This window comes from Ipomoea nil, unplaced genomic scaffold (genome assembly GCF_001879475.1).
Source record: "Ipomoea nil cultivar Tokyo-kokei standard unplaced genomic scaffold, Asagao_1.1 scaffold0302, whole genome shotgun sequence".
In the NCBI taxonomy this organism is placed as follows: domain Eukaryota; kingdom Viridiplantae; phylum Streptophyta; class Magnoliopsida; order Solanales; family Convolvulaceae; genus Ipomoea; species Ipomoea nil.
This window is the reverse complement of record NW_017616730.1, coordinates 2,239,956-2,265,886: the sequence shown is the minus strand read 5'-3', so window position 1 is coordinate 2,265,886 and position 25,931 is coordinate 2,239,956. Positions and strand designations below refer to the sequence as shown.

Genomic DNA, 25,931 nt, shown 5'->3' with positions numbered 1-25,931 from the left:
ATTGAGGGGCAGAGTCTTGTATGTGTAAGCCATCTTAAAGCAGTTTTTCATTCTATGTGACCAAAAACCAAAGAAGAAAAGGCCAAATAAACTATATTGTTTCTAAACTTTGAACTAAAACACAGATAATAATTTCCTACTCGCTGGAAAAAATTTCAGAATCCTTTGATAAGAGATAATCCTTGAGATCCACAGGTTGTACATTAAATTGTTAAGTAAATATTCAGTGCCGCAACATATTATGTACATTAACCAATTTTTGTCCTCGTCAGTAGCATAGTTACACTCACACATCTATGTCAGGGAAAATCAGGTGTGAGTCCAATCCTTCCAGCAACTATCTTTGAACCTCAAATTTGATATAGCCTAAAGGGCGAAGGAGAGCAATATATAATGTTTCAAAGAGGGGCATGATAATATATGTTAGTGCCACAAAATTGTTCTGCACAAACTGAATGTGGAGAGTATATGCAAGTTAACCTCTTTGTGCTGTGATGGGTTTGAAGATGAAACCACAGACCAATCGACATGTTTAATGTGCTGTTCCAAAGCCATCAGGTTCGGCATGGAGTAGATTTGGTTCGTAGCCAGCAAGACTTCGTTCCCTGTGTAGCAGCCAAGAAAATGGTACCATGAACAGATTGAACAATCATGAATTTTAAAATGTTGGTTCCAGAGAAAGCGGTACCATGAACAGATTGAACAGCTATGAATTCTTAAATATGATCCAGTAAGATTTATGGCACAGAACAAACAGCCATTACACAGATGGAGCTAGAGATGGAAGAAATGAAGGTTTGGAAAAGATGTAAAGAACTTACTTTAAGAGTGTCCTCCTTCAACAATTCCAGGGACTCAGCGAGTTCTACTTGTTGTGATGCTGTTGCAAGGAGTGCCTAAAATACAAACGAGTTAGATGCAAGCAAGAAAGGACAATTCATCAATTTCATATTTGGATGAGGATAGGTTCTTACTTTCCTTGTCCTTTGCAAATCATGTTCAATTGACTTGATGCGGTTCATTGAATCTAGCAGCATGTGGTCCTTTTCTGGAGGAATTTCCGTAGGTTTGTTTAACAGTTCTGCAACTGCCTTTTCTAACTGTTGCAGCCTCTCACAGCAGGGATGGAGGAGGTCCACTTTTTTAGGGGATGATATGTTTTGTTCTTGAGGACTAATATCAGGTGCAATCAACCTCTGCTCGTTATCTGATGTTCTGTTCAAGTTATTCCTCACACACACTCCACCAATTCTGTTTCGGAAAATGTATATCCATCCAAGTAATCTGAATAGGATGTTGACCAATAATTTCAAGATTGATTTCTCTTGAACTTGTGTATTACCATAGGTCAAACCTGTTGCAAATGAAAATAGCATTTTTATATGAGAAAAATAACATCCTTTTTAAAGACAGATAGGTAACGGCGTAACACCACGTTAGGGAGTGAACATTATGTAGTGACTTTAATAAAGGAAAATAGGGCAACCCCAATCAGGGCTGTTGGCTTGGTAACCCCAAGGTTCCAAGTTCGACTCCCAATGGGGGCAGCCTATTGGCCTTCTTTGTTTGAGCCGGTCAGCTGGGCAACCTAGGCTACTTTACCTCCTTGTAGTCTTTTACCGACTAGGGCCATAAGGCAGGATTAGGGTAGTGGCTGAGGGTTTCCCTCGTCATCCAAAAAAAACAGGGAAAATAGCATTTTACTAATAGTAATCATATGCAACTACAATTGTTAATGGTTGTTGTGCATAACAATGATACTGAAGAAAGAACCAATCCCACTACTTACTTGAAGAGCTAATACTTTCAACTCTACTCCCATCATCCAGTTGTTCAACTATCCTGCAAAGAGATTCAGGTCTCCTTTCGGTTTCCTGGGAATTAAAGTTGGGAACATCATTACATTAAATGACGAAAGAAGCCATATGTTGTTAAATAAAGTAGATACATGAAAGAATCAGACTCTCTAAATGTGGACATTTAGAACACACATCTGGTTTGGAGAAAGAGGTAATTTCTCTTCATATATATAGAGAAAGAGATGCATAATAAATGTTCAAAAGAATTCACAACCATGATTGCTTTAGAACAACTTCCAACTGCTAAATAACTATCACTGGCAGTCAGTTGGAACTACTGTATTGGCAGAATTCATTCAAGCTTAGAAAATTTTGCAACCATGGTGGATGTATAACAAATCTTGTAACACCCAATTGTGGAAAAACTATTGCTGGTGTTGAACAGGCTTAATGTCATAGCAAATCCTTCTTCGTAGTCTTAGGTCAATATACTGAATATAGTTCCATTTAGTTTTAACTTCATTTTCCCCTAATCTTGTAGGTAAATAGAGAAAGGTGAGAAAACAGACAAATATTTAACAATAAGTAGAGTAAAATAGCATTGACATTTACTTTGTTAATAGAATGTTGGATTGACTTCTTGCCACTGTAAGCATAAAACCCCACATCTGCCCCGGGTTCAGCACAACCAATCTCGCTATTTAGTAACTGTTCAAAGAAGCAAAGTTTCAGACTGATTGGAAGGTAATTGGAATGTGTAACTTTAATAAGCTAATCACTAATAAATTTTCTTACTGTAATAGAAAGTGGCTTGATTTCTACATCACTGTCAGAGAAACTACCAAGTTTCCTAAAAATTGTTTCCCCTTGTAAAGCAGATACCAGCTGCAAGGGATGGAAAGCATAAGAAATCAAGTGTGTTACAAATCAAGTAAATATTTTGAAGCCTATGATTGGATGGTAGTGAACAAACCTTCATCAATTCTGGATCATTCCAAGGTCCCTTGTCAGATCTCATACACCCACCCTCGTTTTGACACACACAGGTTCCTCCAAGAAAATCTGGCAATTGGCTGCTCAAAACAAATAAATAGAAACAACCTTAAAACACAAGTTTTTGTTTTTGTTTTTATTTTTGAAAAGTTAAAACCCTTGTATCTTTACTGATACTAAGAAACACTAATACTCACTTAGGGTCTATGATTTCCAGTAATTTGCTCTGGAATTTGCTCCCTAAGACCTGTAAGTGCATTGAAAGCCATGCTATTAGTTCTCTGTTCATTGTGGTCCTAGGTACAAAACCATTTACAGTAAATATTCTTTTACATGTATCTTCGCAGTTGTCCGTGGATCAAGAAAACCTTTTGCAGTGTTCCATAGCAATCTAAATCCACTTCCAGCGTTGACAATGAACATCTGGTTTAATGTCTGCAGAAAGTGAGACCAGATGAACAGTTAGAATAAAGAGACATAGGAAAGTAAACATCAGCGTTTTGCATCATTTTACACAAAAATGATAATAGAGGCACCTCAGGATAGTTATCACCATCGATTTTTTGCATGCGCATGACTAGATCATGTGCTAGCTTTCCAAAACTTCTCCAGTTCTGAATGTTTTCAGAAGGGGAAAAAAAGTGAGAGACTGAGAATAATATAAATGCAACAGATAGGAACAGTTGACAGCTACAATACAGACCATCCCGTGGACATCAAGGATTGTGGTTGAAGAATCTATATGCCTCTTTGCTGCAATTGAACATGCTGGAAACTTCTCAGCAAATGCCTTTTCAAACCCTCGAATGTGATACTTCAAGAACCGGTCAATTGTTGTGACATTCATAAGCTTACTAGGTTCAATTTTGCCAAGTCTTTCTATATAGACAGGCCTCCCCCCTTTATCTACGCCATGGTAACCATGAGGGTAGTAACGCTGAACTTCTTGAAATTCATCATAGATAAAATCCTAAACATTTTTATTCCCACAAAGCATTAATCAGAAGCAGCCTTGACCAATTATAAGTTATCTGCATATATATGTACTGTGTGAAAACACACTCAGTAAAACAACCGTCATAGGTAAAATCTAAAATGTCAATGTCATTAATTGAAACAATTGGAAACTGCAACTCCAAAGATGTCTAAACTTAATCTACTAAAACTTGCAAAACAATCTTCATAAACACAAAAAGAAATAAAAAACAGAAGGCAGAAGCTATCATATTAGAAAACCATTATTAAGGAAAACTGTCCATAAATAATAATCATATGAGGAACAGCAAAATGTTGGCACATGATGATGCACGGCGTTACCTGTATAATAGTGTCTACTCCATTTTCTTTCCTCCAGTTGAGCATATCAGCCCACATTTGGATTGTCTTATCGAGATCAAACTTCCTTGCTTTTAGAAATCTGTAAAAATGGCCATGTAATTTATAACCAAAAAGGAGGGGGGATCAAACAAAGAATGACAGCATATTTCCTCTTTATGGAGACATAAAGCATCATCAATGACATTCTAGATAGACATATACATGTGCAGTACAGATAATGATGATTCATACACTTCAAGGGAGGTTCTTTGAGTACTGCTGATTCAATAGAAACACACCAAACCCAAAACCAGTGAGCTCAGTAGGTTGCAGGTGACCAATTAACCAGCTCAACTGGGTAAATTCAGAAATGCCATCAATAAAGTGGAAGTCATGTATTCTGGTAAAACAGTCTCTTGCCTTTCCATTAACCCCTAAAGTTACAACAATGCCATCGACAAAGAATCAGACGTTATCAACACATTTTAGAACATCCATTAAGGGTTTGATCATCCAACTACAAAGATTATAATTCAGTGCGCAAAGCTCACATGCCATGTGGGATCGATGAAGGAAGGTCTACATGTTTCTACCACTACTTTTAAAGAGTTGCTTCCAAGGCTTAAACCCATTACGTAATGGTTATCGCAGGAGCACTTAGCCATACACCAAGCTGAACCTCTATTGAGATTCAGGCTTTACTCAATTTGAGTACTAAAGTTCATAATCATCAGAGAACAAGGCCATCCAAATGGAACACACTGTATGTATATATCTACTACTCCGTAGTATTTACTCCATCTCTGCACAGACTTGATGGAAAGACAGAGTGTTATGAGGAACAAAAAAATCCATAATATGGTTGTTGACTACAAAAGTGATAACTAGTGCACACTTGTATGAACTGACCAATTGCGCCCGTGAAGTCAATTTTCATAAATCACGCTGTGCGTTGACAATTTATGGACTCATTATCATGGTGTTCATAGCAATAATGATGCCACTTTTATAGCATGACTTCAAGAACAAAAGATTATTGTAATGAGTGCATTTTGCACTTTTGCCAAAGTGGAAGTACAATTACTAGGGAAGTATCAGTAGCTCTCTCCCTTCATTTCACTAAACCCACAAATAAAGAAAGGGGTGAGGGAAGCTCTCTGTTTCAGATTTAAGCTTGCCCAGGAACCACAGTGAGATATTATACTATTATGGCACTATCTGTGTATGAATCTGGAAATAGCATACAGTGATTGTTTTCCACATTGACAAACAAAAGTTGGCCACTTTGTCCATAGACAAATGCAATCCAGTAAAGTGGCATCGCCTAAGGTGTTTACCTCAGCAGAGTTGATGATAGAACAAAAAGCACTATATCCAACCACATGACTTTTGTGTTCCATCAAATTAAAGAGTGCTCCCATTTTAGAATAAACAGTTGAAAAGGTAGTGTCGGAATTCGGACAAAGAAATTTACCTCAGCATTGTATGATAGTCATCATGGCGAGTTGGAAGAAGATCCTTTTCAATCAAGACCTGACGAAATGTATTGACTGCCTCTTCTTCCTTCTCATCCCGAAAATCATCAGTTGAAATGGATGCAAATCGACAATGAGCAACACGTCTACTGCGTTTCCTGAGAGTATGCGTGAGCCTTGTGGAAGCACTCATCGCCTTCTTCTTCAAAGATCTAATCCTAGTTCTCCTTTTCTCGTCCTCAGAGATCTCAAAATCAGATCTTTTGTCCCTATCTTCTTCCTGAGCTAAGACAATTTCTGAAAAAACAGATTAACGAAATAAACAAAAACCCAAAACTCATTCAACCACGACAAACAACTCCGGTACTTCCAAAGTAACTCCACCAAAATCTTCTGTAATATATGAGAAATTACCTGGCATTGTGCTGCAAATCCAATACTCGGTCATATATTACCTCTGCAAATATCAACACAAAAAATAAAATCAAAACCAAACGCCGGCCGACACAAGTTTCAGATCTTGCAGGGACTCATTATGAAGAAACGGTCAAAATCAACAAACAGGTAAAACAGAATCAAGAGCATTTAATATTTCAGGTTTCTCATTCAGCATTTTTACATGATCAGAAATTACAAATCAGGCAATTCAGCTCTTCGCGGCGTGTACCTTACGGAGCAAAGCCTCATTCACACGATGTAGCTGATCAATATAAATTCTCTCTCTCTCTCTCTCTCTCTCTCTCTCTCTCTCCCCCCTCCGCAATATATACATACATATATATACACGATTCCTGTATCAGCCGCAGCGTAGCTAACTTTGCTTTCGACTCACTCTCTCTCTCTCTCTCTAAAAGTATAATACCCGTGAAAACGTGGAGTACGTTACTTTCCGTTTACGAGGACGGTTTCTCTCTCTAAAGCAGAAAAGAATAATAGTACAAAAAGGCTACCAGATCTGTGGCCGCGGCGGTGGGGTATACTCGCCGGTACGTAACGGAGAGTAGGTTAGGCAGCGAGCGCGGAAACGGAAAAGGGAGGAGCTAGTAGCGTAGGTAGGGCGGCGGAGGCGGAGAGTTTAACTCCGTTTGGGATGTCCTGCTTTGGCGCCACCTGTGTTGGGAGATGCTCTCCTCACTTTTCCAACCAATAGTAACGTCGCCGTCATTCTTTTAACGGCACAAAGCTGCCAACTTTTTTCACGAGTCAGAATGAAAAATTCCCTACAAACCAAATATTAAGCTCAGATTTTAGATTTTGGCATATATATAATATATTCGTATATTTGTTGTCCTCCCAGCCTCGTTTACTAATTACCATAGAAAAAATATAGATATATTTTGTTGGACAAAATTCACAGTTACTATATAAACACATGTTTATTTATATGTAATATCTCGCAAATCACGTAAAAAAAATGAGTTAATTTCATTTTTATTTTTAAATTTATAAGCGAAAGTCAACTTTTAATCCTTTTTAATCAGAACATTTTCTTTTGGTCATAGTATTATTGTTACATGATTTTTTTTTTTGTAATCTATTAACAAAATCTTTAAAATGTTGTTAAATATAATGACATTTTCGATCTTTTTTAATACAAACTGTGTTGACTTATTATATTTTTTATGTTTATTTTTTTGAAAAAAAATCATAATTGAAGGCAGAATCCTCTTGTACTTAACGGCATTTAAACTATTTTGTTGATAGATGATAAAAAAAATAGTCGTGCCACAATAATACTAGGACCCATGGAGGATGTTTTGAGAAAAAATGACTACAAATTGGTTGTTACTTATAAATTAAGGATAAAAAATAAAATTAACTCCGGACACAAATAAAATATACTAAAAAGATTGTGTGAGACATTTGACCGAGATTTTTTTGACAAATATACTATTCAAATGTACTCATGAAAATTTTGTTTGAAAAATGAAATAATTTTTTCAAGACATTTAATATGGTAATTATATTTGGTAAGAAAATTTGGAAAAAGCATATGAATCTACAGATGATTTTGATTTTTGATGAATTTACAGGATTTGAGTTTTGACTTTCTAGAAGTTTTTAATAATCTACTCCTTAGCCCTCCCTACTTAAAGATTTATTGTAAAATTAAAAGAATACTATTCATTTTGACCCCACGATTTGTATCTCATGATATTTTGTTCTCTAAGTTTTATTTTGCATTTTTTTTAGCCATGATTATCTCTCCTTTTCTTTTTGTCAATTTTAATCCATCTTACCACTGAATATGTGAAAATGTGTTACATTTGTACTCTTTCATTTGGGTCGTTATATATGTACAATGTGTAAATAAGAAATATAGGTAATATTTTTGAGACATAGCTCATCTAATTGACTAATTCGAAGAAAAATTAAAAATATGTTTCGCTAGTAGTCACATAGTACATGATTCTATTAATACCAAGTATGAATTTGACATTTTTATAAGCAGTAGTATACAAACACTTTGAAAAATCTATAGTAGACCGTTAAAGCACATATAATAATTTACCACATCCAACAAGACTCCAAGCCAATAACATGCAAAAACCCTTGAGATTGGTATCAACATTTTAAGAAATAGAGGCAATGAAAAAAAAAAAAAAAAAAAGATTACTCCGTATATTTTCTTTTGATTAATAATTCATTTACAAGCCTAAACAGACAAAAAAAAAAAAAAAAAAAAAAGAAAAGAAAAGAGAGACCTTCTTAACTATTCTCATGTAACTTTTAACACTTTTCACTGAATTATTGACTAAAGAGAGTAAAAGTAGTAACAAAAATAAAATACCACGTAAATTAAAAGTGTCATGATATACAAATCATATGATTAAAAGAACAAGTTATTACATATACATGAATTTTACTTGATGCACATTTTTTTTTTGAAAACCAAACTTATCATTGAAATTAAAGCATAGTCTCAATACAAGAAGGAATTGAAGAAAGCCAACAACGAAGACCAGGTTGAGAACGAGTTGCTCTAGTTAACGCGTGAGCTAACTTGATGCATATATTTAATTTGGATAGTGACGGTGAAATGTCATAATATACAAATAATGTGATAAAAAGCGAGCAATTACATAAAAATGCATTTTACTCGATGCATATATTTGGCAATAATTAAGCAATGGACCATAATCCACACATTTTTATGAACCATAAGTAAAAAGTATGGAGTACATTTGTAATATACTAATAATACATTATTTGTATATGTAAAGTTAAAGTACATGATTTTTATATATTATCAAATAATAAATATTCAGTAAACAAATAATGTATTTTTAATATATTCAAAATGTATATTACATTCATGGTCTATATAATAATTTGTCTATATTTGGATGGTGACGGAAAATTTCTCGTCAGAGTGGGCAAATATTCAAAATAAAATTACTATTGGGCGTGTAACTATTAATTACTAATAATATAGGAATGCGGAGGCAATTAGAAGTGCCTAATATAGGTGCCTATAAGGCTATCATCCCAAAAATGTATCAAGTTGATTAATGCCACGTCAAGGGGGCATAGGATGGGGCCCAGTTCATAGCTAATTCTGACATGATTTTCCCATATTTAGGTTAAGGATGGAAAATACAAAAATTAGTCCTTCCATTCCATTCATTAATCAATGGTGTATCGCATTAATTATGACATAATGTGTAACAAACCTTTTCCGCACATGGTGTGGGTGTCACTCTAATTATAAAAGTAGAATTGGCTGCCTCATTGTATCATAAATGGAATACTTTTCAATGTGTTTGTGGTGAAACCCATCAAATCCGGGTAATATTATATGTACTTTCAAATTATATTCTATGCTTACATGTCATATTTTTATTTGTCCATAAAAAGTGACACACAATTTGTATTACTCTCTATCTGTTTTATTTATAAAATCAAGGTACGTGGGCGAGAGCTTTACTCTATAGGAATTCATATATAAGTTTTCATCAAATATTGATACTGATGTAGTAATTGGATAAGTACAGAGGTCTCGAGTCTAACTCGAAATATATATAGGGGTGTGTTCAAATGAGAACAACCCCTGTAAAAAAATGATGTATGATTTCAGTCGTCCATCAAGATTTATCAATTGTTAAAGATTTTAGTCAAACAAAACATGTCAATTTTATAATTATTGTAAGTATTTAAATTTATAAAACTGACTCGTCATTTACTCTATATTTTCAATATCATCATTGCTCTACCCACATAAATAAGTTATATTAAACCAGCTTGATTGGTGTGAGCGGCCCTACACTATTGTCCCTTAAAGAAATGTCGAAAATTCGAATTCTCTCTCGTATGGAAAAACTAATCGCCAGCACTTTGCCCCTTAACTGGGCCGGCCTGGTGCAAACGGAGATTAGTCTGAGTATGTACAGACTTAAGGTGCATCTTACCGTTAGGGTCTGCTCAGGACACCTCGTGATCTGACCCAAAAAAATAAATGGGTCATATTAGTCCACACCTTCCCTATATATTTATAAATGGATGGAAGTAATCATATGGCACGTACCAAATTTAGGTGATCCATGATAGCATCCATCATATATTCTATTGCTTTAAGTACTCCATCAGTTATATATACACTATACTACTTTTCATTATGGCAGTTGGCACAGAGTATTAGCAAAGCGTGTACAATAATTGCGGTAATAGGAATATATAGGCACAATTATTGTGGCGGAAATCGATCAAACAGAGCGGTCAAAACGCACGATCGACAAGCAACCTCTCGGAGCGATTGGTGGTGATGGTTTTGTCGAGAACGTCCAAATAATACATGTATAGTCTAAATAGTAGATTAGAAATAATAATGTTGTTGCTAAGAATTGAACTCTGATGTTTGGGTTGAAGGTTAGGATCACAAACTACTGGACCATGGGTGATTGAGTCAACTTAAGGATGATCGGGGAGGCAAGGGTGCGCTATATATTGTTGAAGACCTACCCTTTGAGCCAAGATTTTCCCATGTCCTCATCAAGTGGCTTCTATGCTCGACCACTTGGCTAATGTTCTAATACTTTTGGCAAGTCAAGTAATGCTTGCGGTCTACTCATTTTGCATTATTTCTGGCCACCTCAATAATAGTATTGGGCTATTGGCATAGAATATACATGGGACTATGGGAGGGATCTCTCATACGTATTTCTGGCCACCTCAATAATAGCTTTAGCAAAGGATACGGCAATAATGCATGACACTACAGAAATAAAAAATAAAAAATAAAAAATAATTTTCAAAAAAAAATGAAATAAAAAAATTCTACAATACTGAATTTTATACGGTTAGTGACTGATTGAACCATTTATAAGAAGTTAATAGTTTAACTTTGATATTAGTCTCAAGGTATAAGATTTGATTGTGACCAAGATATATAATTAAAGCAGTTATGAACACTAGTGTACATTGTACAATGGTGCAATGATTATTTTTTAGATGGAATTATTTAAAGAGTAATGTTAGGTACTTCTCATAAATTTTTTTTTTTATTGAAGTGACACCATAAAATTAGATTATTTAGTACTCCGTATTTAATTAAAAATATGTGTTGTTAGTCAATTCATGACACCACTGAATATAAATTGCATTAAGGGGAGGAAGGAAAATAGCATTTTCCTCATTTAAATTCCATATTAACAATAAGGAAAATATTAAATGTATTTTCAAACTTACACTCAATTTCTACCCTACATGATGAAGATGTCCACAATTGCTACTTGAATATGCGTCTTGAGTTAAACCTGTTTTAAAACCTTAGTCAATAAATGACCATAAAAAGATAAATCAATTTAGATTGTTAATAACTGACCCGCTCACATTGAAATGTTTTATTTATACATGAACCTTTAAAAAAAAAAAAAACGACTAATATAAAGTAATGGTTCGGATGAAAGGTCAATTCAACCCAAAAAGATAAGACCGTCAGTCCAATCAGAATCTCAACTAGTCTCAAAAGTTATAACTTACAACTCAACTACTCCAATGCCACACACATCATGTCTAAACTCATCCTTCTTTATTTGCCTTTTTTTTTTTTTTTTTTTTTTTTTTTTTGTTTTTGAATATTCCATTGCCCATGAAAAGTTGGGCTCTTTTTAAACATTTCCTTATTTTAAAATTTCATTTCAAAAATATTTGTTGTTAGTCCTTTTTTTTTTTTTTTTGAATATTCCATTGCCCATGAAAAGTTGGGCTCTTTTTAAACATTTCCTTATTTTAAAATTTCATTTCAAAAATATTTGTTGTTAGTCGGTTCAATATAAAAAGAAACAATTTTTTTTTAAAAAAAATCAATGTGGTTATATTTATAAGTAACTCAAAATTGAGTCAGGTGGGATAACATCCCAGTACATAGTCGTATTGTGATCAAAAGCCTCAACTACCAACATATGTGCTAAATAATTTTGTGATCTAAGAATATAAATTACTGAGCAATAAGTAAACATAGCCATAGTAGTCCTGCAGTCATCAAGGGCGTAACCAAGATAGGATCTTGGTTGAATTGCCGAGGAGGCTAAATATGCCTGAAGTGTCTGGCAGTCTGTGAACAACTCAACTGACGGTTCGCCACGTGCCCTGAGCCATGATAAAACTTCCTTGCACGCAAGAGCCTCGGCCATAAGCGGTGAGAAACAGTTTTGTAAGGGTGCGGCGTACGGTGAGATGTACCCGCCGTGCGCATCGAATAGCACTGCGCCAATTGTGGCGGTTTTGAACTGGGGTCGAAACCCAGCGTCTACAAAACAGCGGATTGGCTCCGCTACTCCCATTCCAGTAGCAGCGACAATGGGGGGCAGCGGCGGCATCGGCTGTGATCGGCGGGGGGGGGGGGGGGGGGGGGGGGATTGCTGCACCGGCAGTGGCATGGTTGGTCAGCTGTGAGGGAACAGCCACATGTACCTGCTGCCACGCATGCATGGACGCTATGGCCATCGCAATAATCTTCCTCGGCCTTGGCAGGCATGCATTCCAAAAGGCATCGTTCCGGGCTCTCCAAATGTTGTATAATATCCCGGGTGCAAACAATATCCCATTAGCATCTAGAACATTTAGGATTACTCTAAACCATTCGTAGAAAATATTCGTTACAAAATGGGGAAGTGGAAGGTTAGATTGATCCCAAATGGACTTAGCATAATCACACAACACTAATGCATGTATTGTGTTATCATCCATAACTCCACACATAGCACATATTGGGCTAATTTCCACCCTCTTTATAAGCAAATTGTTTGTGGTAGGGAGGATATTGAACAAGAAGAAATTTTAAAAATATTTGTTGTTAGTCGGTTCAATATAAAAAAGAAACAATTTTTAAGACAAGTCACAAATTGAATACTAAACCAACAAGAAGACGAGCCAAAGGGTAGAACTAAACCAAAGGGCAAAAGATTGAGGGATTGTTAATTTAATAATCACAAGTTATATAAGTTCAACTCTCGAGCGTAATTTATTAATTTTCTTGATTTGAACCAGTCAGTCTACAACTAGATGTATTGAGGGCAAAAATAGTAAATAAACTTTTCATCAGAGAACTTTTCATCAGAGCTCAAATGAGAAGGAATTGAGAGCAATGTACCACTTGGCAAATACTTCTATAATATTAATAATAATAATAATAATAAAAAGTGGGGAGAGAAGAAAAACACAAGAAATGCTTGTTCACCATAATTGAAACATGTGCTCCATCTCAACTAAAAGCTTAAGCTGATAGTTGGATTGCACATTAATGGCTATGTGCTCACACGCCCCCTCACGTGTGCGGTGGGTTCCAAGCAACACGTGGACCGATAAACCGTAGTCGCTTATGAGTGGCGCTGAGATTCGAACCCATGACCTTTGGTTTGGCTCTGATACCAAATTGAAGCATGCGTTCAATATAGGTAAAGAATCTACGTTGGAGGGATTTGAGTAGATGACTCCGACGGCGCCGACCTCGCTTGCTTTGTCTACTAATACGAGGTTTCTATCGAGGTCATCGCCGAACATGAAGACGATTTTGCCTTTAACTTCAGCGGGATCAAGCTTTCTCGGCATCAAATCGGCCTCGCCCATGTATTTGGCTCTGATACCAAATTGAAACATGTGTTCCATCTCAACTAAAAAGCTTAAGCTGATAGTTGGATTGCACATTAATTGCTATGTGCATGTGCTCACACGCCCCCTCACATGTGCGGTGGGTGCCTTTAACTTCGGCGGGATCAAGCTTTCTCGGCATCAAATCGGCCTCGCCCATGTATTTGGCTCTGATGCCAAATGGGCCGATGTATTTGGCTCTGATACCAAATTGAAACATGTGCTCCATCTCAACTAAAAAGTTTAAGCTGATAGTTGGATTATACATGCCCCCTCACGTGTGCGGTGGGTTCCAAGCAACACGTGGACCGGTAAACCGTAGTCGCGGTTCTGATACCAAATTGAAGCATGTGCTCCATCTCAACTAAAAGCTTAAGCTGATAGTTAGATTGCACATTAATGGCTATGTGCTCACAACCATCACATGAATGCCTGAGTCATAATAGAAAAATGCAACATAACCTTCATTGCAAAGCATTAATGAAAACAAAATTTGTTATAGAGCAATATTATGGAGAGCTCAAAAGTAAAACTGATTCTTAATCACAAGCCTTGAGAAACAAAATTGAAAAACAGTTGCAAACAAATAATTCATTGTAATACAGACACAACAATATCTCTACTCAAATACATTATCTGCTAAAACATTCCATGATCCTTAATAGTATCTTAAGGAATAACTAGATTTAGTACTTAATCACAAGCCTTGAGAAACAAAATTGAAAAACAGCTGCAAACAAATAATTCATTGTAATACAGACACAACAATATCTCTGCTCAAATACATTATCTGCTAAAACATTCCATGATCCTTAATAGTATCTTAAGGAATAACTAGATTTAGTACTTATAATAGTATATCTTAAGGAATAACTAGATTTAGTACTTAACCGAGGTAAGGATGTCAAGTTGGGAACCGAGTTTCTCCTCTGCAGCCTTCTCAGCTTTGATCCTAAGCTTTGTCAATTGCTTCTTCCTCTCATATGCTGCTTGGGCCCTCTCCTTCCTCTTATTCTCTAGAACCTGTTGTCCAGACGGAAGATGAGTAATTACACAAATTTGAAGGGTGACCAGTTATTTAATTTATGTTTTAGCACTAATTGTAACCAAGCAGTTAAAATTCAAAGTTATAAACAATATTCTTGAACAATCACAAGAGTTCAAAGCAACATAGGATGACACCGTAGTACATACAAAATCAGAATAAAAATGAAAGCAGCATAGTACATATGATTATTCAAAGTGTATAATGTTAGCTTGAATATTAGATATTGCTTAGATTAATCCCCCTTCAAAAAATAATATTAATATCTAGGCATTTAGCACACACATAACAAGGCATCATATAAAAACAAGGACTAAACATTCAGCTGAAAATGTTTGACTTATAACCAAAAAAAGCTAAATCCCATCATACTGCAATTCATAAGTCAGAACCCTAGGAAAAGTACTAACTCTACTACCATGTATGAACATAGTTAGTTACAACATGATAGGAGATAGGGTAGGAGTGAGGATTACCTGTCAGGGCATCAACATACCAATTTAATGTTAAAACTTTAAATAATTTAATGTTAAATGCACTTTTTTTGGATGACAAGTATAACCTCTAGCCACTACCCGAGGGTGTGCACGGGATAAACCCTGACCCTAACCGGCAAAGGACAACAAGGAAGTAAACTAACTTAAGTTGCCTATAGCTAACGGGCTCAAACCAAGAAAGTCAATAAGCCGCTCCAGTTGGCAATCGAACTCACATCCTTGAGGTTACTAAGTACAGTCAATAGTCAATAGCCAATAGTGGGGGGGGGGGGGGGGGGGGGGGGGGGGATTGTATTCTATACATACCAATGTGCAGGGATGGGACAGGAAAAAGAAGGATGAAGAACAAGGAAAAGTCACAGGGGACGGATTATCAGCCCCCTATATAAACTCCCTTTGGGTCTCCATGCCAATACCACATATCATCATAGGCAGGACTAATGGTGCAATAATTATTTTTTAGATGGAATTATTTAAAGAGTAAATGATTAGTTTTTAGATGGAATTATTTAAAGAATAATGTTAAGTACTTCTCATAAAAAAACTTAGATTAATTTAGTATTTAATTAAAAGTGGGGGTGGTTATTCAATTCATGGCACCACTGAATATAAATTGCATTAAGGGGAGGAAGGAAAATAGCATTTTCCTCATTTAAATTCCATATTAACAATATAAATGTATTTTCAAACTTACACTCAATTTCTACCTCACATGATGAAGATGTGCACAATTGCTACTTGAATATGCGTTTTAAGTTCAACCCGTTTTAAAACCTTAGTCAATAAAGGATCATAAAAAGATAAATCAATTTAGCTCATTAATAACTGATCCGCTCAAATCGAACAAATATTTTGTTTATGCTTGAACCCAAAAAAAAAAAAAAAAAAAAAAAAAAGTAATGGTTCGGGTGAAAGGTCAATTCAACCCAAAAAGAGAAACCCAGCTAGTCTCAAAAGTAATAACTTACAACTGAACTACTCCAATACCGTACACATCATGTCTAAACTCATCCCTTTTGTTGTTAGTCGGTTCAATATAAAAAAAAAAAATTACAACTGAACTACTCCAATACCGTACACATCATGTCTAAACTCATCCCTTTTGTTGTTAGTCGGTTCAATATAAAAAAAAAAAAAAAGAAACAATTTTTAAGACAAAAGTCACAGATTGAAAGTTAGTCGGTAATGGTTGATTTAATAATCACAAGTTATAAGTTCTCAACAGGAGCAATTTATTAATTTTCTTAATTTGAATCAATCAATTATGGATAACTTAGACTTATTTATCTCCTCAGATAGTACATGATTTTCCACATCAAGACTGCAATTAGATGTTGAGGGCAAAAATAGTAAATAAAATTTATTAATTTTCTTGATTTGAATCAATCAATTATGGATAACTTAGACTTATTTATCTCCTCAAATAGTACATGATTTTCCACATCAAGTCTGCAATTAGATGTTGAGGGCAAAAATAGTAAATAAAATTTCCATCGAAGCACAAATCAAAGAAATTAGGAGCAATGTACCACTTGGCAAATACTTCTATAATAATAGTACTAAATTAAATTATTATTATTATTATTATAAAAGAAAAAAAAAAAAGGGAAAGAAGGAAACACACGAAATGCATGTTAACCTTCATTACAAAGCATTAATGAAAACAAAATTTGTTATAAAGCAATATTATATTATGGAGAGCTCAAAAGTAAAACTGAAAAACAACTGCAAACAAATAATTCGTTGTAGGTAACCAAAAAATTGCAATACAAACACAACAATATCTCTGCTCAAATATATTATCTGCTAAAACATTCCATGATCCTTATTTAGTACTTAACCGAGGTAAGGATGGATGTCAAGTTGGGAACCAAGTTTCTCCTCTGCAGCCTTCTCAGCTTTGATCCTAAGCTTTGTCAATTGCTTCTTCCTCTCATATGTTCCTTGGGCCCTCTCCTTCCTCTTATTCTCTAGAACCTGTTGTCCAGACGGAAAATTGTAATTACACAAATTTGATTGTCCAGACGGAAAATTGTAATTACACAAATTTGAAGGGTGACCAGTTATTTAATTTATGTTTTAGCACTAATTGTAACCAAGCAGTTAAAATTCAAAACAGCAGAGGATGACACCATATTACATACAAAATCAGAATAAAAATGAAAGCCAGATAGTACAGATAATTATTCGAAGTGATTGCATCCCCCTCCAAAAAATAATATTAACCTTTTAGGCATTTAGCACACACATAACAAGGCATCCTATAAATGCTGAAAAGGTTTGACTTAGAACCAAAAAAGCTCCCATCATATTGCAATTCAGAAGTCAAAACCCTAGGAAAAGTACTAACCCTACTACCATGTATGAATATGGTAGGTATGAATATAGTTAGTTACGAGATAGGGTAGGTGTGAGGATTACCTGTCAGGGCATCAACATACCAATTTAATGTTAAAACTTTAAATAATTTAATGTTAAATGCATTTTTTTGGATGATAAGTATAACCTGTAGCCACTACTTGAGGGTATGCACAGGGTAAACACCACCTTGTGACCCGAGCGGTATGCAAAGGACAACGAGGAAGGTCAATAAGCCGCTCCAGTTGGCCGTCGAACTTATATCCTTGCGGTTACTAAATAAGTCAACACCACAGCCAATAGTGGCAGGTATTGTATCCTATACATACTAATGTGCAGGGATTGGACAGGAAAAAGATCAAGGATGAAGAAGAGGGACAGGGCGCAGGGAACAGATTGTTAGCCCCCTACAAGCTAGCTCACATTGTCATTACTAGTCCAAATGCCTTAATTGAATAATGCAAATTAGTTGACAAATTAAAACAAATACAAAAGGCACAATAAAAAAGAATTCATTTAGCACAGTCACAATGCAATAATTCAATAACAATTCCTAATTATTTGAAGAAAAAAAAATCAAAAAGTTACCTTGATGGTGTCATAGTGGTTCCAGCCGACCTCAGAGGAAAGCTTACCCAGCAAGCAGTACTTATGCCCAGCCTGGAGCCTCAAAACCCTGCGTAGTCACAATTTCAAAACATTAATTAAACCAATCAAAGGAAGAAAGCTTTTATAGGAATGAGTGAGAGAGGATGGAGTAGTAAACTCACTTAAGGGCATCAGGTATAACCATTCGCTTAACCTTATCATACGGCGGAGGAACACCCTCGTAGACCTTCAATCGAGCCAGAGCGGCAGCTCCTCTCTTAGTCTTGTGCGGAATCATTCTATTCATTACAATTAGTCAAATCACACAAAAAGTTCAATTTGCAAAATTAAATTCCTATAGATATGCAGAAAAACAAACGTACAAAGATTGAAAAAAATGCATGTCACATTGACGAAGGATTTCTAGAGCAAAAACTTACCCTCGGATGGTGCGCCAGAGAATCTTAGATGGTGCACGGAAATGGATGGGACCGTGTGAGGGCTTGGTGTTCATGCGCTTGCGGAGGAAGCGGTGGTACTTCATTTTCTGACGGACAAGGCCGCCGGAGAGGCAGATTTCTTCGCAGCGGACCACCACCACACGCTGTCCATTGAGCAGCTCCTTGGCCAAGATGGATGCCAGACGTCCCAACATGTGGTGCCTTGCGTCCACCACCACTCTCCGAGCGCAGATTCCCGATCCGGACACCATTTTGCTACTTACCTCGCCGGAAAGGAGTTGTTGTCTCGTTGAGCTCAACTGCTGTGTGAATTGTGATGTATGTTAAGAGCTAGGGTTTATCTAACCTAATGTTTTGCTTATGGGCCAAAGAGGTTGAACCGGGAGCTTGGGAAGAAACTTGGGCCGAGTATTGCCGGGATGGCAAATTATGCTGTGCATCCCTATGCACCATGCATGGTGCATACGGATGCCAAAACGACGTCGTTTTAATAAAACGCGCGTCTTCTTAAAAAAAAATCAGATTCGATTCTCAGCAACAACATATGAACTAAAATTCCATAATCGATAAACTAAAATTCCATAATCGATGAACTATAATTCCATAATCAATGAACTATAATTCCATAATGAATGAACAATATAATGTTGTTGCTGGGAATCGAACCTGAATTTTTTTTTTTTAAAGAGAGACGCGCGTTATTTAATAAAACGACGTCGTTTTGGCATCCGTATGCACCATGCATGGTGCATATGGATGCACAGCATAACTATTGTTCCGTGATATAACCAGCAAATTATTGTGTAGACCATGGTCCACACAATGTTATGTAGACCATAATAAAATGTACATTTTTAATATATATTAAATGTACATTATTTTTGTACTGAATATACATTATACAATATAATATACACTTAGAACAAAAATAATGTACATCCCTTGAATATAATGTACATTATTTTATACTGAATATACATTATTTTTATACTAAACAAAACATGGTCCATACAACTTGTGTGGACCAATGATTGTAACCATAAGTGACTGAACTTGATGGCCCAATTACCTATCTTTCGTAGTTTCTAAAGTTAATTGAGAATTGAGAGTACACTGTGGTCCTGAGTACACAATGCAGTGTGGACCCTGGTTCAATACACAGAATGCATGTTCATAATCTAATCTAAAAACATAATAAGTCTCAATCAAAGTTATATCCCTCATTTATGTTAATGTTTTTAATGCTAATCATTTTGTACATTGTGCTTTTAGAGTTGTACTATATAATTTTTTGGACAAAAATACCCCTACCGTTATAACTTCCGTTATCTTTTCCTTTATTGTTACCATGCACATGCATCCACCATATATTTTCTTATATTCTTTAATTATAATAATAGTTGTAGAAATTATATATTGAATTATTATAATAAATAAATTTTATTTCATATAGATTTTAATTGGTAGGGATTTGTTAGTTATTTTAAAAAATATAAATATTGGACATATGTTTTTGCGCATCACGCATAGAAAAGACTAGTATGTATAATATATACACATAAACACAATATAATGAATATGAATTTTGTGTATTCTGAACATGGATTCTGTGCATTATAAACATGAATTTTGTGTATTATATAGCTGAGGGCACATAAACATTTAATATAATACACAGAATTCATGTTCATAATGCACATAATTCATGTTCATCATATCGTGTTTATATGTATGTGTATTATGAACATGAATTTTGTAGATCATGAACATAAATTTTGTACATAAATTGTGGTTTTAATAGGTGTATTCTCATTTTATTTTGGGACAGCAATCAAATAAGTCCTCTTGTGTAATTAGGATTTTAAGCTTTGAAAATGCTCTAATAAGAACTTCAAACTTATAAAAAAAAAAAAGGTACAATTATCACTGTTTTGTATGTTATATTCTGATTAATTGCATAATGTTAGATTCTTAAAGCTAATTTGACAAGTTGACATGAGTTCTATATATCTTTTTTAAATTGCACATTTAAATATAGTTGGAGATTTACCACATTATTAACACTCTCGAAGGGTTAAGGCTAGAATTCCAAAATTTTGTCACGAATTACATGCCAAGGGACATTTTCTATGAGGCCTAGAGAGATAACCAAGATGTGCATCAAGATTTTGTGTATGAGAGTTAAAATTGAGAGTAGAAAATAAGAGTACATATAGTATTTTCCGATATGCATACTCTAAATTCTATGCCACTTGATCATGTGCTTTCCATGCAAACATTCATGTCAACCTTTTAAAAAATAAATCAATAACTCACATAAATGAACTAACATTTTGGGTTGTATGTTTCTATTAGTGTAATGTATATGATTAAGACCCTTCTCAACTCTGAGAGAGTGAAAGCTAATTAAATAGAGTTTTGGAAAGGAAGATAACATCAAGTGGGTAGGTATCAGTAAGCATCAAGAATGACCCACTAAGGCACTAACTATGAATAAACTTATTGCAAAATCAATGAAAACAACAGACACACCCAAAACCATAATTGAAGTCACAAAACATGTGTATCCATTACGACAAAACAAACCATGATTGAGCAGAATAGATGAAAACAAAGAAGTAATTTTGGGTAATGAATTGGAGGTGGGGGGAGGGGGAAGGGGGGAGCTAATGAATGGAGTAAACTCTTATTCAGATTCCTAGCAGTGCAAGTGTTTAAGCTGATTGCTTGGTGTAGAAACGGATGCCAACCGCGACACCCAGAATCATCAAAGGAAGTAGGAATTGCAAGATCTTGACGAGGAACTCTGGCGTTTTGTCCTGGTTGTAGTGAGGCTGCTTGGGCGGTGTGTACTTGGTGTTGGCGGGAATGGTTGAAGAATCAATATCACCCACTAACATCTCATCCAACATTGCCCGGGCGCTGCTGCTGTGGCCAATATCCTCAAAGTCATCAGTTGCATCCTTTCCTGCAAACAAGGAATCATCTTAGAGTGACGAGGGAAACACAGTGTGCGCAATTGATAAACCCCGCTTTGTGACTCTAACTAACAAAGGATCATAAGGAAGTAAACCAGCCTAAGTTACCCATAGCTAACTGGCTCAAACCAAGAAAGCCAATAGGCCGCTCAGCTAAGAATCAACTTGTAACCTTGTGGTTACCAAGTCAACACCCTGACAATGTTCTCTCAGCTGCTAAGATTGTGTATCAAAACACTTGACTATGTTATGATCCAACATTACAAAACCTAGACACACATGTTTGCAACAATGCATATGTAGATAATTGAGTACAAGATCAATTTTAAAACATTTAGGGAGCATTTACTAACTAGAGAAAGGAAAGCAAACACCGAAGAATTGAAGTAACCTACAACTTTAAGATATTTTATTAACCATTCAGTATATAAAGGAAAACATCATACCGGTTGCTGACAACAAAACGTCATCACCACCTGGATGATCTTCCAAGAATTTTGTCACATCATATACCTGCCAGAAGCCCAGAACACACAATAGCAAGGTCAACATGTTGAGAAAGCTCTATCGTAGGATAAATCCATTCATTCATTGGGGGTGGGGGGGATCAAGCCAAATAATGCTCCTGCTGAAAGAACACTTTCTTGCATTGAAGCAGTAATGTGGGATAGGAAGAAACTAAGGGTGATAATGCAGAAATATCTAGTCTGTTCAAATGATTGATTCCCACTGTTAATTTTGAAGCATATAGATAGGCAGTTGGCTATCTATATAATCCTAAATGCAGAACTAAATCAAATACTAAACTGGATACAATTATTTCAACAATCTGTAGCAGAAGCTCACAAAACCTAAAACAAAAAATACATGTTTAACAACCAATTCCTAGTACAACCAATGATGAATGACCTTAACTTGCAGATTGTCAAACATATTTTTAGCAGCATCAGATCCAAACACACAAACACATAGCAATCAAAAGCCAAACAATCTGATTAACCAATAATGGAACACAATCCTGCACATTTATAAAAAGGGTTTGCCATGGAAACAGAGTTACGCACTCAGAAAATCACACATAGAGAGAGAGGCCAGAAAACGAATAAGAATCCAGTAAAACACATGTGCAAAACAGAGGTGATAGAGATTGAATCTTTGATAGATCTAAGAAATAAAGGGCAAATGCAAGTCCGACCCACTTAATTGCAAAACAAAAGCTACACGATTTCCACGGAGAGGGGAATATTAACCTTGCCGCCGATGACAAGCCAGCAGTCCTTGTTGTGGTTGTGCTCGGAGACCTCGGCCAAAGTAAAGACCCTTTTGGCACCCATTTAGACACGCCGAGAGAAGCAACAAAAAATGGTGTTTGCTAATAAGCAAAATCAAGCAAGTACGAAGAAGATCTGAAGCTCTTCAAGCCAGAAAAGCTTGAAGAGTTAGAGAGAGCAGGAATGATGTGAAGTGTCAACGTTTTTTGGTGAGACGAGGAGTGTGGTTGGAATGCTTATGCGAGAAAATAAAAGGAGTGGGGGTAGGTTTGGTTGGTCAATTGAAAGTTAGATTTTAAGCGGATTCATGGTTGGTGGGAGGGAGAAAGATGGCCATGGGCCCCCCCTTGCAATCTAATCTAATTTTATAAGAAAGGAAAATTTTAATATCATATCTCAATTATCAATGGTGTAAATATTATCCCTCATTTTTTAAAACGGTACATATATTGCATATCACGTATTGTAAATGTTACTCATTACAGGGCGTTTGGTTGGAGGGGGAGAATTATGTGGGAAGGGAATTGTAATTCCATGGGAGTTGAATTACTGGGAATAAAGTGGGAATTTAAATTTCAGTGTTTGGTTGACAGGAATAGAATTACTGGGAATTTCAATTCCAATGTTTGGTATACATGAGAATTGAAAGGGAATAAGTAGTATAAAGTCAAAAATGTCCATTATTGTTGTTAGACATTAATTTTAGGATAAAAAAAAGGCAGGGGTAATTTTGACTCATCACTATCTTTTTTTCCCAGGAATTAAAATACCAGGGGGGACATGGGATTTTAATTCCATGAAAATGGGGGAATTGCAATTCCATGGAATTGCAATTTCCTCCAACCAAACTACGGAATTTAATGGTCTTTGGAATTATGTGGGAAGGAAATTTAAAATTCCTCCAACCAAACGCTCTGTTAATTTTTCTTTTGGTACGAGAATGATAATATATATACAATTTTAAAAATTAAAAGACAATATTTACACCATGAATAATTCTACATTGATATTTAACATATTATGAATGTACATAAATTATAATTTTTCTTTATAAGAATATTAAATGGAATAAATGCAGGAGAGTGTTGCAGACTTGTAATGGTTTTCTTTTTCCATGATTGGTGCAAGTATTATAATATTATTAATGTAGGTACGGTAATATTATATTACCTTATTTCGGTTCAAATTATGAGATTATTTGGTAATATTATATTACTTCAAATTTATGTAGCGATAATATTTAAAGTAGTATGATTAGTGAATAGAAATAGAAATAATAATAGCAACATAATATATATATATATATATATATATATATATATATATATATATATATATATATATATATATATTTTGTAGATGTAGATATAATGTATAACTGTGTAAATTTATACATAGATGAATGCATGCCATGGTGTAAATATTAATAAATAAATATATAAATCCACACATAGGGGTGTATATATATATATATATATATATATATATATATATATATATATATATATATATATACAATACAATTCTAATAAGAGCCAATAATGTTAGGCCCTTAACTGGAATAAAAAAAATGTCGGTACTACTTGTTTCTTAAAATGAATGGTTCATAATATTTTGATTTTAGTATTTTTAATGATTTTCCTTATTTACCCTTTATTATATTATTTTCTTTCCTTAAATAACCTTAAATTCCGTTAGTATAAACTTTATTAACGGAATATTCCGTTAACTATTTTATTATCCTTAACTTACTCATTAATTTCTATAAGAAAGGTCTTAGGTTCGAACCTCATTCCAATTAGAGTTAGCATAATTGTTAAGCATATACTACGAATATGTTAAAATGTATTAAAAATAAAATATAAAATTTAACATAAACTTTGGTCAAATAATTAGCCCGACTAAATACATAGCATTCAATGATTATAAATCAAGAACTTTGATAATCATGTGATTTTCTTTTATTAAAAAAATAATAAATAATAAATTTAAGTTCAGTTTTTTTTTTTTTCGTTTAATTAATCTTCTTTTGATTATTGAGAACAAAACTTAATATTTCAATTATGCTTTTATCAATGCATGAAAACTTCTAAAGAAATTTGTAAGTAAATTTAGTATATTATTATAATAATATCTATTGTAACCTTATATTCTGAATTATTTATTATCATCATCTATTGACAACAATTATCATTGACAAACTCTCAAAACAATTTGTCTCAACAACGAATGGAAATATTTCATTATTGTGGATGAAAAGTATGTACGCCACTTTATTCAATCGTTATGCTGTGAAACTATGTCCACCTTGTAATGTGGACACAGTTTTATGTTCATAATTACTAAACTATATGTTCATAATTATAAAGCTATATATTCATAATTTTTTAACTTCATATTCATAATTATTGAACTCTATATTCACAATTATAGAACTCTATGTTCATAATTACTGAACTATATGTTAATAATTATAAAGCTATATATTCATAATTTTTTAACTTCATATTCACAATTATTGAATCTCTATATTCATAATTATAGAAATATATGTTCATAATTATGTTCACAACTCTATGTTCATAATATAGAACTATATGTTCATAATTTTTGAACTATATATTCATAATTATGAATAGTTTTGGAACTTTGTCCACCTTGCAAGGTGGACACGGTTCCACATCATAATTTTCTCACTTTATTGCTCTTATTACTTAAATTAAAAAATAAATTAGTAGCTACAACAACAAATAATATATATACATTTAATTAATTTAGAATTAGATGTCTCACAATACATGAAACATGTAGGTGAAAACTACCACTACCAAATATCAACATCTGCTTGTAAGATAAATAGTTCATAGCACAACTAAGATCTTAGTCATATACACAACAAGACAAATCTAAAACTTCATACACCATAATCTCATTGCATGATGAATCCCTCTATAATACTACCAATAAACCAATTGCACATGACACACTACCAATAACAAAAAAAAAAAAAAAAAAAAAAAAAAAAAAACATGCACTCAAGATGAAAACAATAACAATGCTA

At 34.6% G+C, this 25,931-nt stretch overlaps 3 protein-coding genes across 12 annotated transcripts; all 3 read right to left on the bottom strand.

The window, feature by feature from the left end:
• Positions 1 to 144: 144 nt before the first annotated feature.
• On the bottom strand, positions 145 to 6,835 carry LOC109162139 (phosphatidylinositol/phosphatidylcholine transfer protein SFH9). Of its 4 annotated transcripts, XR_002051034.1 has the most exons (16): positions 6,252 to 6,834; positions 5,999 to 6,041; positions 5,584 to 5,881; positions 4,110 to 4,209; positions 3,496 to 3,762; positions 3,329 to 3,406; positions 3,126 to 3,227; positions 2,990 to 3,039; positions 2,773 to 2,872; positions 2,595 to 2,684; positions 2,412 to 2,507; positions 1,790 to 1,874; positions 975 to 1,354; positions 822 to 896; positions 481 to 605; positions 145 to 366 (listed from the first exon to the last, which is right to left on the bottom strand). XR_002051034.1 is itself a non-coding variant. In XM_019310874.1 (15 exons), the coding sequence occupies exons 2-15, from the start codon at positions 6,030 to 6,032 to the stop codon at positions 555 to 557; spliced, it is 1,806 nt and encodes a 601-aa protein (XP_019166419.1). In that variant the 5' UTR covers positions 6,033 to 6,041; positions 6,204 to 6,835; the 3' UTR covers positions 145 to 554. The 4 variants fall into 4 exon arrangements, 3 of the variants coding, with proteins under 3 accessions (XP_019166419.1, XP_019166398.1, XP_019166410.1); XM_019310874.1 differs by having other exon boundaries at positions 145 to 605; positions 6,204 to 6,835; XM_019310853.1 differs by having other exon boundaries at positions 145 to 605.
• Positions 6,836 to 14,271: 7,436 nt separating this feature from the next.
• Positions 14,272 to 18,946, bottom strand: LOC109162053 (60S ribosomal protein L13a-2). 7 transcript variants are annotated; one of them, XM_019310727.1, is made up of 6 exons: positions 18,601 to 18,946; positions 18,343 to 18,459; positions 18,161 to 18,248; positions 17,072 to 17,191; positions 14,540 to 14,575; positions 14,408 to 14,491 (listed from the first exon to the last, which is right to left on the bottom strand). In XM_019310727.1, exons 1-5 carry the CDS (start codon positions 18,870 to 18,872, stop codon positions 14,552 to 14,554), a joined length of 621 nt encoding a protein of 206 aa, XP_019166272.1. In that variant the 5' UTR covers positions 18,873 to 18,946; the 3' UTR covers positions 14,408 to 14,491; positions 14,540 to 14,551. The 7 variants fall into 7 exon arrangements, with proteins under 7 accessions (XP_019166295.1, XP_019166247.1, XP_019166272.1 ...); XM_019310750.1 differs by lacking the exons at positions 14,408 to 14,491; positions 14,540 to 14,575 and adding an exon at positions 14,272 to 14,358 and having other exon boundaries at positions 17,044 to 17,191; XM_019310702.1 differs by lacking the exon at positions 17,072 to 17,191 and having other exon boundaries at positions 14,401 to 14,500; positions 14,540 to 14,695.
• A 2,122-nt stretch (positions 18,947 to 21,068) lies between these two features.
• On the bottom strand, positions 21,069 to 23,199 carry LOC109162086 (cytochrome b5-like). Its single transcript, XM_019310763.1, has 3 exons — positions 22,850 to 23,199; positions 22,046 to 22,112; positions 21,069 to 21,589 (listed from the first exon to the last, which is right to left on the bottom strand). Exons 1-3 carry the CDS (start codon positions 22,931 to 22,933, stop codon positions 21,336 to 21,338), a joined length of 405 nt encoding a protein of 134 aa, XP_019166308.1. The 5' UTR covers positions 22,934 to 23,199; the 3' UTR covers positions 21,069 to 21,335.
• Between the last annotated feature and the right edge of the window lie 2,732 nt (positions 23,200 to 25,931).